The sequence below is a fragment of the Candoia aspera genome, chromosome 6 (assembly GCF_035149785.1).
Source record: "Candoia aspera isolate rCanAsp1 chromosome 6, rCanAsp1.hap2, whole genome shotgun sequence".
Lineage (NCBI taxonomy): Eukaryota > Metazoa > Chordata > Lepidosauria > Squamata > Boidae > Candoia > Candoia aspera.
Window position 1 is genome coordinate 75230284 of NC_086158.1, and position 12725 is coordinate 75243008.

At 39.9% G+C, this 12725-nt stretch overlaps 1 protein-coding gene across 2 annotated transcripts in view; it reads left to right on the plus strand.

Moving 5' to 3' along the window:
* Positions 1 to 12722, plus strand: part of ACTA2 (actin alpha 2, smooth muscle) — a 210363-nt gene extending 197641 nt beyond the window's left edge. Inside the window, exons 2-9 of one of the 2 annotated variants that reach the window (XM_063307437.1) lie at positions 3569 to 3731; positions 7083 to 7211; positions 7501 to 7611; positions 8354 to 8438; positions 8530 to 8691; positions 9941 to 10132; positions 10874 to 11055; positions 12408 to 12722. In XM_063307437.1, the coding sequence (XP_063163507.1) occupies positions 3603 to 3731; positions 7083 to 7211; positions 7501 to 7611; positions 8354 to 8438; positions 8530 to 8691; positions 9941 to 10132; positions 10874 to 11055; positions 12408 to 12551 (1134 nt within the window). In that variant the 5' untranslated portion in view covers positions 3569 to 3602 and the 3' untranslated portion in view covers positions 12552 to 12722. Of the gene's footprint in view, positions 1 to 3560; positions 3732 to 7082; positions 7212 to 7500; positions 7612 to 8353; positions 8439 to 8529; positions 8692 to 9940; positions 10133 to 10873; positions 11056 to 12407 lie in introns of both variants that reach the window. The other variant, XM_063307436.1, reaches the window with a different exon arrangement.
* Positions 12723 to 12725: the final 3 nt, after the last annotated feature.

A 12725-nucleotide genomic window follows, 5' to 3' on the forward strand; every position in this document is an offset into this window, starting at 1 on the left:
GAATAATGATAAATGATACTAGGAATAGTATAGGAGTTGCGGTTCAGTGAATCAAGATGGTAGCAGTACTTATCCTTGCTTTTGTTCATTTAGATGTTGTTCACTGCACTAAGCCTTTTCTTTGATTTTTGTCTTTGGGTTCACTGCCACTTTTATTTCTTAAAGACTGGCTTCACACCTGGTAAAATACAAAGCCAAAACCTGGCTTGTTTGCTTAGCATGTTATGTGAACTCAACCACTCAGATCTGTAAAGCATGATAAGCCCTAATTTTGATAATAATGGATTGTTAGTCATGAGTCATAAACCATGGTTAGTCATAAGTCATAAACTATGGTTTACAAACCATAACCATGGATTCATAGTCACTGCAAACAAGCAAATTGTTCTATGGCCTAGCAGACTATGTGAACACAGTTTCTGCAGGGGTACCACAAAACCCAGACCCTTCCCCACAGTTACACATTTCTGCAGAATTCTTGGCCAATGGAATTCAGTTTATGTTGTAAAGAGAAAACACTTCAGATATTAAATCTGAATTTGGATTATTCCCCTTAATCTTGAACTGATTTTTTTGATGTGCTTTTCAACTATTTCTTTGTAGATTTGCAGTTATATGACTATAGTATATCACATGTTTTGTTCTGACATATGTAGCTTGTTTGGCTGGAAAGTGGCATTGTTGCTGTTGTTATTGTTAGTTCCAGTAAGGAATGCCTTAGGGCTACCAGATCTGGGTTCCCAAAATTGGAAGACCACAAGATGGAAGCAAAGAAACACAGAAAATTCTAATTTTTTTCTGTCTTCTAGTGATTGTCCAGATGTTTGCAGTTCAGATCTGGTAGCCCTACTGACTGCAACCAATGAATTTATAATAGAATTTGCCTTTGTTGTTGTATACCATGATTGCTGGGGTGCTGGGATTGTGCTTAGCTTTGTGTATAAATAAAACAATTAGAAATTATTTGCAGAACTTACCCAGGACAGATGCATTTCAGGTTTAGTGCTGAGTTCTAGGCTCTGCAAGTTACTGTGAGTTTCCTGGAGCTTTAAATGACTGCTTGGCTGTCATTAAAAGTCTTGCCTTAAATGTTTGTTTTCCCTGAATTTGCCTGAGCTCTAGTAGTTACTAAATATGGTTTTCATTTAGAGATCCCCTTGCTCAAGCAGAAATCCAGCATTCCCTTCTTCCCCCTCCCTCTAAGGATGTTTTTTCCCTTTTTGGCTCAGTTGAGTGGAGTTGAGTTTGAGGAAAGGAACCCTTGACCTTTTCTGCTCTGCTCCAAAAACAGGCTTTTTAAAGGCTTTGTTTCCTAATTAGGAAATAGTTTGTTCCAATTCAGCCAGAGGTTTTCAGCCTAGGTGCAGATTCTGTGTTTTTAGTAAATGCTTATCTATAAATACATAGGCCCTATAAATGCATCTTTTCCAGCATTTCTCTGGAAAATTCTAGGATTTTCTTTCCTTTTCTTTCCTTTTTTTTTGATAAAAACAGAAAGAAGAGAAAAAAGAAAAAGAAAAATTTGCCTAAGAATTTATCCTAAACTACAGTATACATTCTCATTCAGTTTTACCCTCTCAGAAAGTAATGCTGAATAAAAAGCAGTTTTACTACAAAATATCAAACACAAGACTTTTTCACACATTACATTTTGAGATGTCTGGCACCTGCAAATATGACAAAACATTATTTACAAATGTGAGATTTTTTACTAATGCATTCATAAACTGAATTCATACTAATTCATTTGTCCCATTGTAAGGTGTGGAAAAAGGCCTTGATATTTGTATTTCATTCATAAATACATATTTCTTATCTCTTGACTGAGGAACCGTTTGTATTGAGTTCTCTCACACAACCAAAGTTACACAAGCAACACATTTCAGGATCCGAAGGCACTTGTGAAGTGAGTGCTATAATGTAGCAACTTTGTTAAACAGTTCAGGAATTTGATGGGAAACCCACTGGAATCTCATCACTTGACTGTGAATCTTTTAGGGAAGAAAATGTAGTAAAAATCACTGAGAATGGGTCCTAGAGGGGAGGTAAGCTGTTCACCATCCTCTCCATGTGCCCCCATGTCCTGCCTTGCAATCTGCGCCCTTTCCTTCAGATGCAATTCAGTGGAATCCTCTTCCTTTTGAATCTCCATAACTCATGCCTACTGTGGGAAATCAAGCCCATTATAATCAATTTGTATGCATTTGATAGCCAATAATCTTTCTTTGGCAGATTCTGGTGATCAACGAATCCAATTTTTTGGTTATTTCTTTTAAATGCTAAGTGTGAGAGACTCAAGAAAAATAAAGCCAAAAATCTTAATTGGCTACATCCCTGGCTTCTGAGGTGTGTTATCCATGCAGCATTTTGAATTACAACGGAAAGCCTGTGGGATGTCCTGCCTGTGATGTTGGATAAAGCCTGAGATTCAGCCAAGAAGCTCATTAACTATGTTAGGCTGGCTGTCATCTGACAGTATACTTTTCCTCACAGTATTTTTAAATACATGCTCATCCCATTATTCTCTTTTGGGTTAAGGAGTATAATGCAAAGTGCAGGAAACATGTTAGAAGTAGTAAGCTAATGAAATTAGAGGCAGCCTTGCATTTTTATTTTTATTTTTTTGTAAGGATGAAATGGGGAGAGGGAAGAATTAGATATGATGCCATGAGCTACTGGGAAGAAATTATCTGTGTGTGTGTGTGTGTGTGCGTTTGTAAATCATCATCATCATCATCATCATGACATAACAGTGAGAAATTTGTATATTGTACAACAAAAGTTGAGATTATCAGGAAAGTACATTCTCTGCATTCAGGGACCATGTTGTGTTCTTTTTCTGTAAATGTTGTAAACCAAACCTTAAAGATGCACTTCATTTCTTCTGCTTCTTAAAATAAGGGACACCAGATCTGGATTTAGGGGCTAAGAAGCTGCAGGGGAGGCATTAATCCTTCTTTATACAGTGGGTCCAATACATTTGGGAATCCCCACACCTGCCCTTTACATTTCCAGAAAGTGTAGCTTTAGCCTCTGTGCTCAGGTTACCTTATCTAGGCTGCGGAAATCAAGAAGATCAAGCAAAGAGATAAAGTATTCTGAATCTCTTTGCTGCCGTCTTGTGGTCATCAGGATTTCTACAGGCCAGGTATGGTAGCTTGTTTCTACTTGGGCTCAGCCTCAGATTGGTGTAGCAGGAGTTGTTAGTATGCATTCACTGAGTAAAGAGTAAAATCAGTTTTAAGTTAGGGAGAGGAAACCTCCAGAGTTTGCTGAGCCACATCTTCCAGCATTAGCTCTTCTGGCTAGAATTACTCAGATTGCATTTAGGAACATTGAGAGCGTCCGAAGTGCCTCACCTCTGCTTTAAGTTACGGAGTGATGGTTTGCAGAACGTAAAAGAGAGGAAGGATTCTTTATTGCCCTTTGCCTGTCCTATGACTATTAAAACAGTAAATGAAGTCATGCGACATTTGTGACTTTTAGCCCATCCTTCTCCCATCCTTCGTTGGCTGAAAATGTTGGATATTTGCATTGGGTCTTCTCCCTTCTCTTTGTAGGACAATACCTGTGTGGGAAGTCTGAGAAAGTGACTCCAGAAGATGTGTGAGGAAGAGGACAGCACGGCACTGGTGTGTGACAATGGCTCTGGGCTATGTAAGGCAGGCTTTGCTGGTGATGACGCTCCTCGAGCTGTCTTCCCTTCCATCGTGGGACGTCCGAGGCATCAGGTGAATGAATGATTCTGTTGCTTAGCAGAGGAACCCAAAGCTTCATTGGAAAGGAAGCCATGGACAACTTGTAGACATGCTAACCTCCATGCCACAACCCTCTTGTGACTTATTTTAGATTAGTGCAGCTGATAGAAAGAGGACTGGCTTTCAGTTAGATTCTTGAACAGATGTCTTAGAAGTTAATCATCTTTCATGGGAAATTGGCAGCCTCCTTTAACTTCTTCAAATTTATTTTATTTTTGTTGTTGCTGTTCATACTAATCAAGCCTCCCTCTCTCCCCGTCTCTTTTATTCCCAATTTTTGTTTGTTTGTTTGTTTGTTTGGCTGAGATACACTGGAAGAAGTGAATCAACTAACTGAATAAAAAGATTTAAACCTGCTATTGATTACAAATAACCAATATATTTTTAAGACGTACGAAAGGACAAGCACAAATGGTTGTAAAGATGGGTCTTAGGATCGCCAGGACATAAAATATAAAACAACAGCAAATCTGATAAAGTACTTAATTTCTAAATAGTCATTGACGTTATATTTCAGAGCCATTGCCTGCAAAGAATCTGAAACTGCTGAAATGTTTAACAAACATTTGTTACATGATATACATGTTGGATGCATCATCCCTGTCCACCAAATGGTTTCCTTCTTGGGGCAGAGGAGAGCAGAGGTCCTCCTATTCTGCTCCTATTATGTACATAAAAGGGTCAAAGCTGGAATAACCAAAGGCCCCTCCCTTTGGGATTGGCCCACAGAGTATGATTTCCATTGGCTCTGAAAAGTTCTGTGCCTGTTGATATAGATACATAGCTACTCTAAATTCTTCCTTGTTCATGTTCCTCTCTTTCCCTGCTTTTGCTTGCCCTCTGTCTCACTTTGCCACTTAGCTGATTTTGATGTTGACTGATTTTTAATAAACTGAGAGAGAGAGAGAGAGAGAGAGATTGTTAGCTGAACTGAATGGAGAATGTGCTTGCTCTGATCTGGATATAGGGATTGACTGGAAGTGTGCTGGTTGCAAACTAAACTGGAAATCACCCACAGCAATTTTCCAACAATACAAAGGTCTGCTGAATTCTTGTGGTTCAGTGGGATGAAGAGTGCGTATAGTCACTTTTCAAGATAGTTATTGTTTATAATGCTTCAAAATCTCTCTCTCTCTCTCTCTTTTTTCACCAAAAGCTGCAATCTTAACTACATTTATTTGGAAATAAATCCAGCTAAGGTAGCTGGGCTTACTTCTAAATAAACATGGGACAAATACGCAAGGTAAACAGAGCTTGTAAACTGTACAGTGTTTTGCTCTAGATGGCTCTCTGCTCTTTTTATGTCAGTGAATTATTTTTATTCTATTCTTCAGCCAAAAAGGAGTCCCAGAGTAACTTATATTACAATTGATAAGGAAAAGATTGATGTCTGTCTGCAGGACTGACTATCTAAATGACATGACACAAGAAGAATGAAAAATGGGGAGGGAAGAGGAAAGCAAGATCTAACCCTGAGTTTAATTCTAATTATTTCAAAATAATTTGCTGGATGCAGTTCAGAAGAGGAATCCTATGCAACTACTCATTCAGCTGGCCTCGTTGAATGGCCCTCTTTTCCTCTATTATGGTTGCTGTCTAGTGACTGTTCAAGGAGCAGCCTGATTGGCTGAATACAAGTTGAGTTGATTGCTAAAATAGTGATGAGTAATCCTTATCGGATTTCAGGTTGCAAGGCCCACAAGAAGCCAGAAAGCTCTTCGAGTAAATGGAATGGGAAGAACATTTATTCAAGAAAGCTATTACTGAAAATACTTCAGATTACATTAGGCTAAATGGATCAGTGCTGTTGTGATCCAGGGCAGTACAGCTTCACATGCTCAGCTCATATAGGCAGGGCTGCAACTAGGGTCTGTGTCACCCAGGGCAAACATGGATTCCGTGCCCATTTTGGTGCCCCCCCAGCACTCATTTTGGCGCCCCACCAGCGTGGTGCCTGAGGCACATGCCCCGGTTGCCCCCCCCCTAGTTGTGGCCGTGCATATAGGATACTTTATTTTATATGTACATACACACACAGGTATATTCTATATCTATCTATCTATCTATCTATCATCTATCTATCTATCTATCTATCTATACACATACATACACTATACATATATATATATAAATACACACACAAACACACACACACATACATACAGACATACAGACATACATAAAAAAAAAATCCCTTCTAACCCCTGTGGGTGGTATGCGTCTTCCTCAACCTCGGGTCCTCTACCAGAGGCCTGGGAGTTTGAGGGTTCTGTGCAGTATCTTAGCTGTTCCTAGCACTGCACTCTTCCGGACAGAGAGCTCTGATGTTGTTCCCAGGATCTGTTGGAGCCACTCTCCCAGCTTGGGGGTCACAGCCCCAAGTGCCCCTATCACCACTGGGACCACTTTGGCCTTCATTTTCCACTTCCTCTCTAGTTCAGGTCCTGGTACTTCTCCAGCTTCCTGATGTTGCTGTCACTTGGCACCGCTACATCTATCACCACCGCTGTCTTCTGGTCCTTGTCTATTACCACAATGTCCAGTTGATTGGCCAGTACCTGCCTGTCTGTTTGGATCTGGAAGTCCCACAGGATCTTAGCCCTGTCATTCTCCACAACCTTCTGTGGAATTTCCCATCTGGACTTGGGAGGTCTGGCCCATACACTGTGCAGATGTTCCTGTGCACAATGCCAGCTACTTGGTTGTGCCGTTCAGTGTATGCTGTTCCTGCCTGCATCTTACACCCTGCCACTGTGTGTTGGACTGAGGCCTCTCTGCACAGTCTGCACATTATATATATATATATATATATATATATATATATATATATATATATATGTAAAAAATGTTCCTATATGCTATATTCAGATATTGTGGCTTGCTTGGTTTTGGCTTGGGTGATGTTTTTTTTAATCCGTTCAACTGTGTTCGATTCATGGCCATTGCCTGGACAAGTCCCTGCAGTTTTCTTGGCAGATTTTTCAGAAGTGGTTTGTCATTGCCTTCTTCCCAGGGCTGAGATAAAGTGACTGGCTCAAGGTCACCCAGCTGGCTTTGTGCCCAAGGGGGGACTAGAACTCACCATCTCTCGGTTTCTAGCCTGATGCCTTAACCACTACACCCAACTGGCTGTCAGGTGTTATGTGCACCTAACCAATTGTGGGTCACTCAAGGAATCACAAGCCGTGGCTTAATGCAAGTGGGAATTGGATCATAGTTACACTCTGGGGAAAAGTGATGCTATGGAGTGATATGTTTGCTTTCTGACCCTGTTTGCTTCTGAGGCAGATGTGGTCATGAGTCTTTTCCTCTCTTAACTCATAGGGCGTGATGGTAGGCATGGGACAGAAAGACAGCTACGTAGGAGATGAAGCTCAAAGCAAGAGAGGGATCCTGACACTGAAATACCCCATAGAACATGGCATCATCACAAACTGGGATGATATGGAGAAGGTATTTAAACTGCAAGTTTGACAGTGTGTAGGATTTAATGATGTATATCAGCGATGACTTCTTATTATGACTTAACTTTTGCAATTTTATTATGCAGCATAATGGCACTGGTGTTTTTAATTTCTTGAGTGCTATTTACATATCTTTTGCTGAAGGGTTCTTTTTGCATTTTCTGGAAACTCAAAATGCAGCGTGTTATTCTTGGATTTCCAGGTAATTGTCCAGGTGGTGGGGCTGAGTTAGAGGTGCTTCTCATGATGCTAATAATTCCTTTTGCCGTTTATTCCAGATTTGGCATCATTCGTTCTACAACGAGCTCCGTGTGGCTCCTGAAGAGCATCCAACCTTGCTTACAGAAGCACCTTTGAATCCAAAGGCTAACCGAGAAAAAATGACACAGGTAAATGGTGTGTAGCATGATGATGTTTTGCTACCCTGTCCAAGTGGTATACACCTGTGGAATGTGATCCCTATTTATATTTTTGGGGAGAAGCATGGAGGCAAGACATTCAATATCTCACTACTAGGTAAGCTTCCTCCCTCCCTCCCTTCCTGATCTTTGTTCAGGCAAGTGAATTTCTCACAAACCAAATTCAGCTGAAAATGTTTGGGCCTTAATCAATACTGATGGTTCGGATTTCATCCTGGCGTCCCTGCTGCTTGCTTGTGAATAAGCTTTCCCATATTTTTTACTGTAATTGTATCCAGTCTGCACAATTATGACCCAATAAGCCAAAAAGTGCCCACCAGCCTCATCAGTCAGGGATGGGCAACCAACTGGCCCCATATGGCCCACAGAGCTTTCAAGAAGAAATTGGTGGTGGTGGAACATTTAAGAAGGCCTAACACTCCTGTAAAAGTAAAATAGTCAAACAAAAAGAGTGAAAAATTGATGAACTGCCAAACATGGCTGAATGGCCTTATTGGTATCTGGTAATAATTGTACAGAACTGTTTGATTATGGGAGGTGTAGTTCTATACCTCTAATAAGCATCTACTGTCAGTGATCTACCTATTGAATGAAGTCACAAAGTATTTTATAAGATTGCAAGCCCAAAGCTTGGTTTTGAAAAGTGGCATACAGATGTTCAGATTAAAATATGTCAAGGGAAGGATTTATTTATTTTTTCTATTATTCTCAGATTATGTTTGAGACATTCAATGTCCCAGCCATGTATGTTGCTATTCAGGCTGTTCTCTCTCTCTACGCCTCTGGACGTACAACAGGTAAGAAAGTGATACAGCTTTGGGTCTTCAGAACATGAAGAAGAGTGAGTTGGCTTGAAGGCAATCAAAACCTGTTTTGTGTTACCTCCAGGGATTGTGCTTGACTCTGGTGATGGTGTCACCCACAATGTACCAATCTATGAAGGCTATGCTCTGCCCCATGCCATCATGCGCCTGGACCTGGCTGGCCGTGATCTCACCGACTACCTCATGAAAATCTTGACAGAACGTGGCTATTCATTTGTTACTACTGGTAAGGAAATTACATATGATCTTCACTGGCATATAGCTATGTATTCTCCTACTGCATGTATAAAACAAATTATTTTCAAATATTCTCTCAAAGAAGCCAATCTACACTTTTTTCTGATAAAAATGTTGCTACATATTGACAACATTTCAAAGGAGTGACCTAAAATATAGACTCAGTTCAAGTGGACTGTTGTTGGCAGACCAGAATACAGACAGACTGCTGAACTGGTTTATTGTATGGGTTATCTATAGTTGGTGCCAAATTCTCTTAAAGGAAAATGTGTACAATATTTTATAACGTTCTCTTGATTCTCTCACAGCTAGTTTTTCAGAAAACTAGGCCAAGCCCCTACTTAGAGTGAAAACAGTGGAGCAGAAATTGGCACCTATTCAGATGCAACAAATTACTTTGTGCAAATAGTAATTCAAATTATAGTTTGAATACTTTGGCACTGGTTGAGAAATTGTATTGCTAAGCTAAGTATCCTTACATCTGAATCACTGTCTGGGAGCCAATGGCCACTGTGTCTTTCAGGCTCTGAACTAGGGATCCATGTTCATAGAGGGTTGTAATTAATAGTGTCTGTCCTAGCAGAGTGGATTCCTTATTATCCTTGCACTACTGCACACCCATTCCAGGGCTTAGGAGAACCTCATAGAGCAGTTTGGTGGTTCAAGGGAGTGGGAGGAAGAAGGAGAAGAAAGGGAATTCCGTTGCACAGGATGTTGGATGTATTCCATGTCCTGTTATGCGTGTGGCTACTAGTCCTGCAATGAGGAAGTCTTTTTTAGTTCATAGGGCAGAATGATCAATTATATATCCCCCACCCAAAAAACTTCAATGAAAAATACTGCTTATATTTAAATTCTGAAATATTTAAAATGGATAGGAAATCTATTTTTCCCCTCTTCCTCTTAAATATTGAAACTGAAATACCTTAGCTGGCACATAATATATAGCACAGGTTTTACTTTCCAAACTTCCACTTCCTGAAGTTAGACATTTAAAATGATTGATTTTGACAAATGAAAGGAAAACGAAATTAAAAGTCTTTGCCAAATTCAGAACATTTGCTGGGTAATAAATTTAGGATAAAAATGCTGAATGTTGAATTGGCTTAACACCTCTCTTTTCAATCAGCATAAATATTAAACCATAGCTAAAGCAAACACCACAAGTCTGCATTTCTTCTTGTATCTGATGGACCGGGAGTTCACACAGACATCTCTTCTTCAAATTTCATCTACAGCTGAGCGTGAAATTGTCCGTGACATCAAGGAGAAGCTCTGTTATGTTGCCCTGGATTTTGAAAATGAGATGGCCACTGCTGCTTCTTCATCCTCCTTAGAGAAAAGCTACGAGTTGCCTGATGGTCAGGTGATTACTATAGGGAATGAGCGTTTCCGTTGCCCGGAGACCCTCTTTCAACCCTCTTTCATTGGTAGGTTGATATATAGTGTTTCCTGGACAATTAGTTTAAGTATCAGGGTTTCTCAACCTTAGCGATTTTAAGATGTGTGGACTTCAACTCCCAGAATTCTCCAGCCAGCATTTTATATAAACCAATATAAAATATAGCTGCTGCTCCTTGAAAGGTAATACCTACTTCATCTGTATAATGCAGTTGGAGAACTTTTTCCAGATACTTTTGGACTCCAGCTCCAATTCAACCAACCAACCTGATCAATGGCTGGAGATGATGGGAGAGGTAGTCTAAACAAACCTATAATAACCTTATATTGTCTAGATGCTGGGTTTGAAATAACAGTAATTCTGAATAAATTAATCATAGCATCATTTATGTTCAATCTGACATCTTCCCCATATTTTAAGATCTCTGGAAGCCATCTGGATAAGGTCTTTCTACAGACACTTAAAAGATTTTGAAGTCATCTTTGTATTGCACATTTGTCATTCAACTGGACTGCACTTTGACATCTATATAAAAAAAACCATTTGTTCATCCAGACATCTGATACTCAGTGTATCAAGCAACTTTCTTGAATGTATAAATCTGCCTTCCATGCAATTTTATTTCTAATTTTGTTTGCTATATTTGTAAAAGGTTATAAATGCTTTCAACATTTGGTTGTCAATCATTTTGGGGTGACAACCCCAAATTCAACAGGTTTAATTCCTTATTAAAATATTTAATAAGTGTTCCTTTTGAAATACTCATTAGGCATGGAATCTGCTGGCATTCATGAAACCACCTACAACAGCATCATGAAGTGTGACATAGATATCAGAAAGGACCTTTATGCAAACAATGTCCTATCTGGTGGGACCACAATGTATCCTGGCATTGCAGACCGTATGCAAAAGGAGATCACTGCCCTGGCTCCCAGTACTATGAAAATAAAGGTAGCGTTTTATTGATCACTGCATAATTCATAGTGCCAGAGATGGCTATGTTTACATGGTATGTCAGGGTTCCTAGAGACGAGGAACCTGCTGTGTTCCAGATGTTGGTGAACCACAGCTCAGAACATCCTCTGTACTAGCTATGCTGGCTAAGACTGTTGGGAATTGTAGTTCAGCAATATCTGGGAGTCAACACTGACTTGAAGGCACATACACCTCCCCATACCAAACATTTTTCTTAGTTCTACATCTCAGTTCTACATCTGGGACGCGGTGGCGCTGCGGGTTAAACCGCTGAGCTGTCGATCGGAAGGTCGGCGGTTCGAAACCGCGCGGCGGGGTGAGCTCCCGTTGTTAATCCCAGCTCCTGCTTACCTAGCAGTTCGAAAACATGCAAATGTGAGTAGATCAATAGGTACCGCTTCGGCGGGAAGGTAACGGCGTTCCGTGTCGTCATGCTGGCCACATGACCCGGAAGTGTCCTATGGACAACGCCGGCTCCAAGGCTTAGAAACGGAGATGAGCACCGCCCCCTAGAGTCGGACTCGACTGGACTTTACGTCAAGGGAAACCTTTACCTTTACCTTACATCTCAGTTAGGAATGTGTATTGGAAATGCATTTTTTGTTTGATTTTAGAATTTAAAATTATTTTTACTTTCCTTTGGGGGGGATCCTTTTATTTTATCTTATCTTGCTTTGAGTAAGTTGGTCCCAAGCATCTTCGGCATGAGATGGACTTTATCTCTCAGTAGCCATATGGGGGGATGCAGCAACATTCATTCAAATACAAGTCAATGAAAATACTAACAGAATGCAGTGCAAAGCACTAACATCCCAGCCAAAGAAATCTGAATGAAAATAAATGCGAAAGAATTACAAATTGTAATTAGTACATTTGGATTTAATTACTCATCACACCAATAGTGACTGGATTTAACTTCTCAGTATCATTCCTTTTTAAGTACCCATCTTGTTTACCTATCATTGTAAATCTCATGAAAATGGTTCCAATTTTTGCAGAAAATCTATGTGCAAACTACATTGCTTTTAAAAATAGAATGGAAATGCAATCAGAGTAGACAGTTTTTGCAAGAATCTAAAGTAACCAAGTATAGCCTTTTTTTTTTGTCCAAAATGTGTGTGATCTCACCCTCAGATGTGCAGCAGCATCAAGAATAACCACACTTGCTTGGGTTAGATTCATAAGTATATACAGACATGAAGTCTCTGTTACCAGTTTTGCAATAAAAAAAAAAGCTTGCTGCTTTCAGTAAAAAATGGAGTATGGATAATTTGTAATATCTCTGCCTGAAATGGTTTAACTAGATCCTTTCAATCCTTTTTCTCCAGATTATTGCTCCACCTGAGCGCAAGTATTCTGTCTGGATTGGGGGATCTATCCTTGCTTCTCTTTCCACCTTCCAGCAGATGTGGATCAGCAAACCAGAGTACGATGAAGCTGGCCCATCTATTGTTCACCGCAAATGCTTCTGAGTTGCTTCCCCTTCTGTGAAAAATATTCTTATACCTTCCTTACAATTAGCTGTGTTTTCAGTAAAATGAATTTGAAGTTTTTTGGGGGCAGAGGAAGAAAGAATAAATTGTAAACATGCTTTTCAGGTGCTTTGAATTTTTATTAATAAACCTCAACTTTTTCATACTCTACTT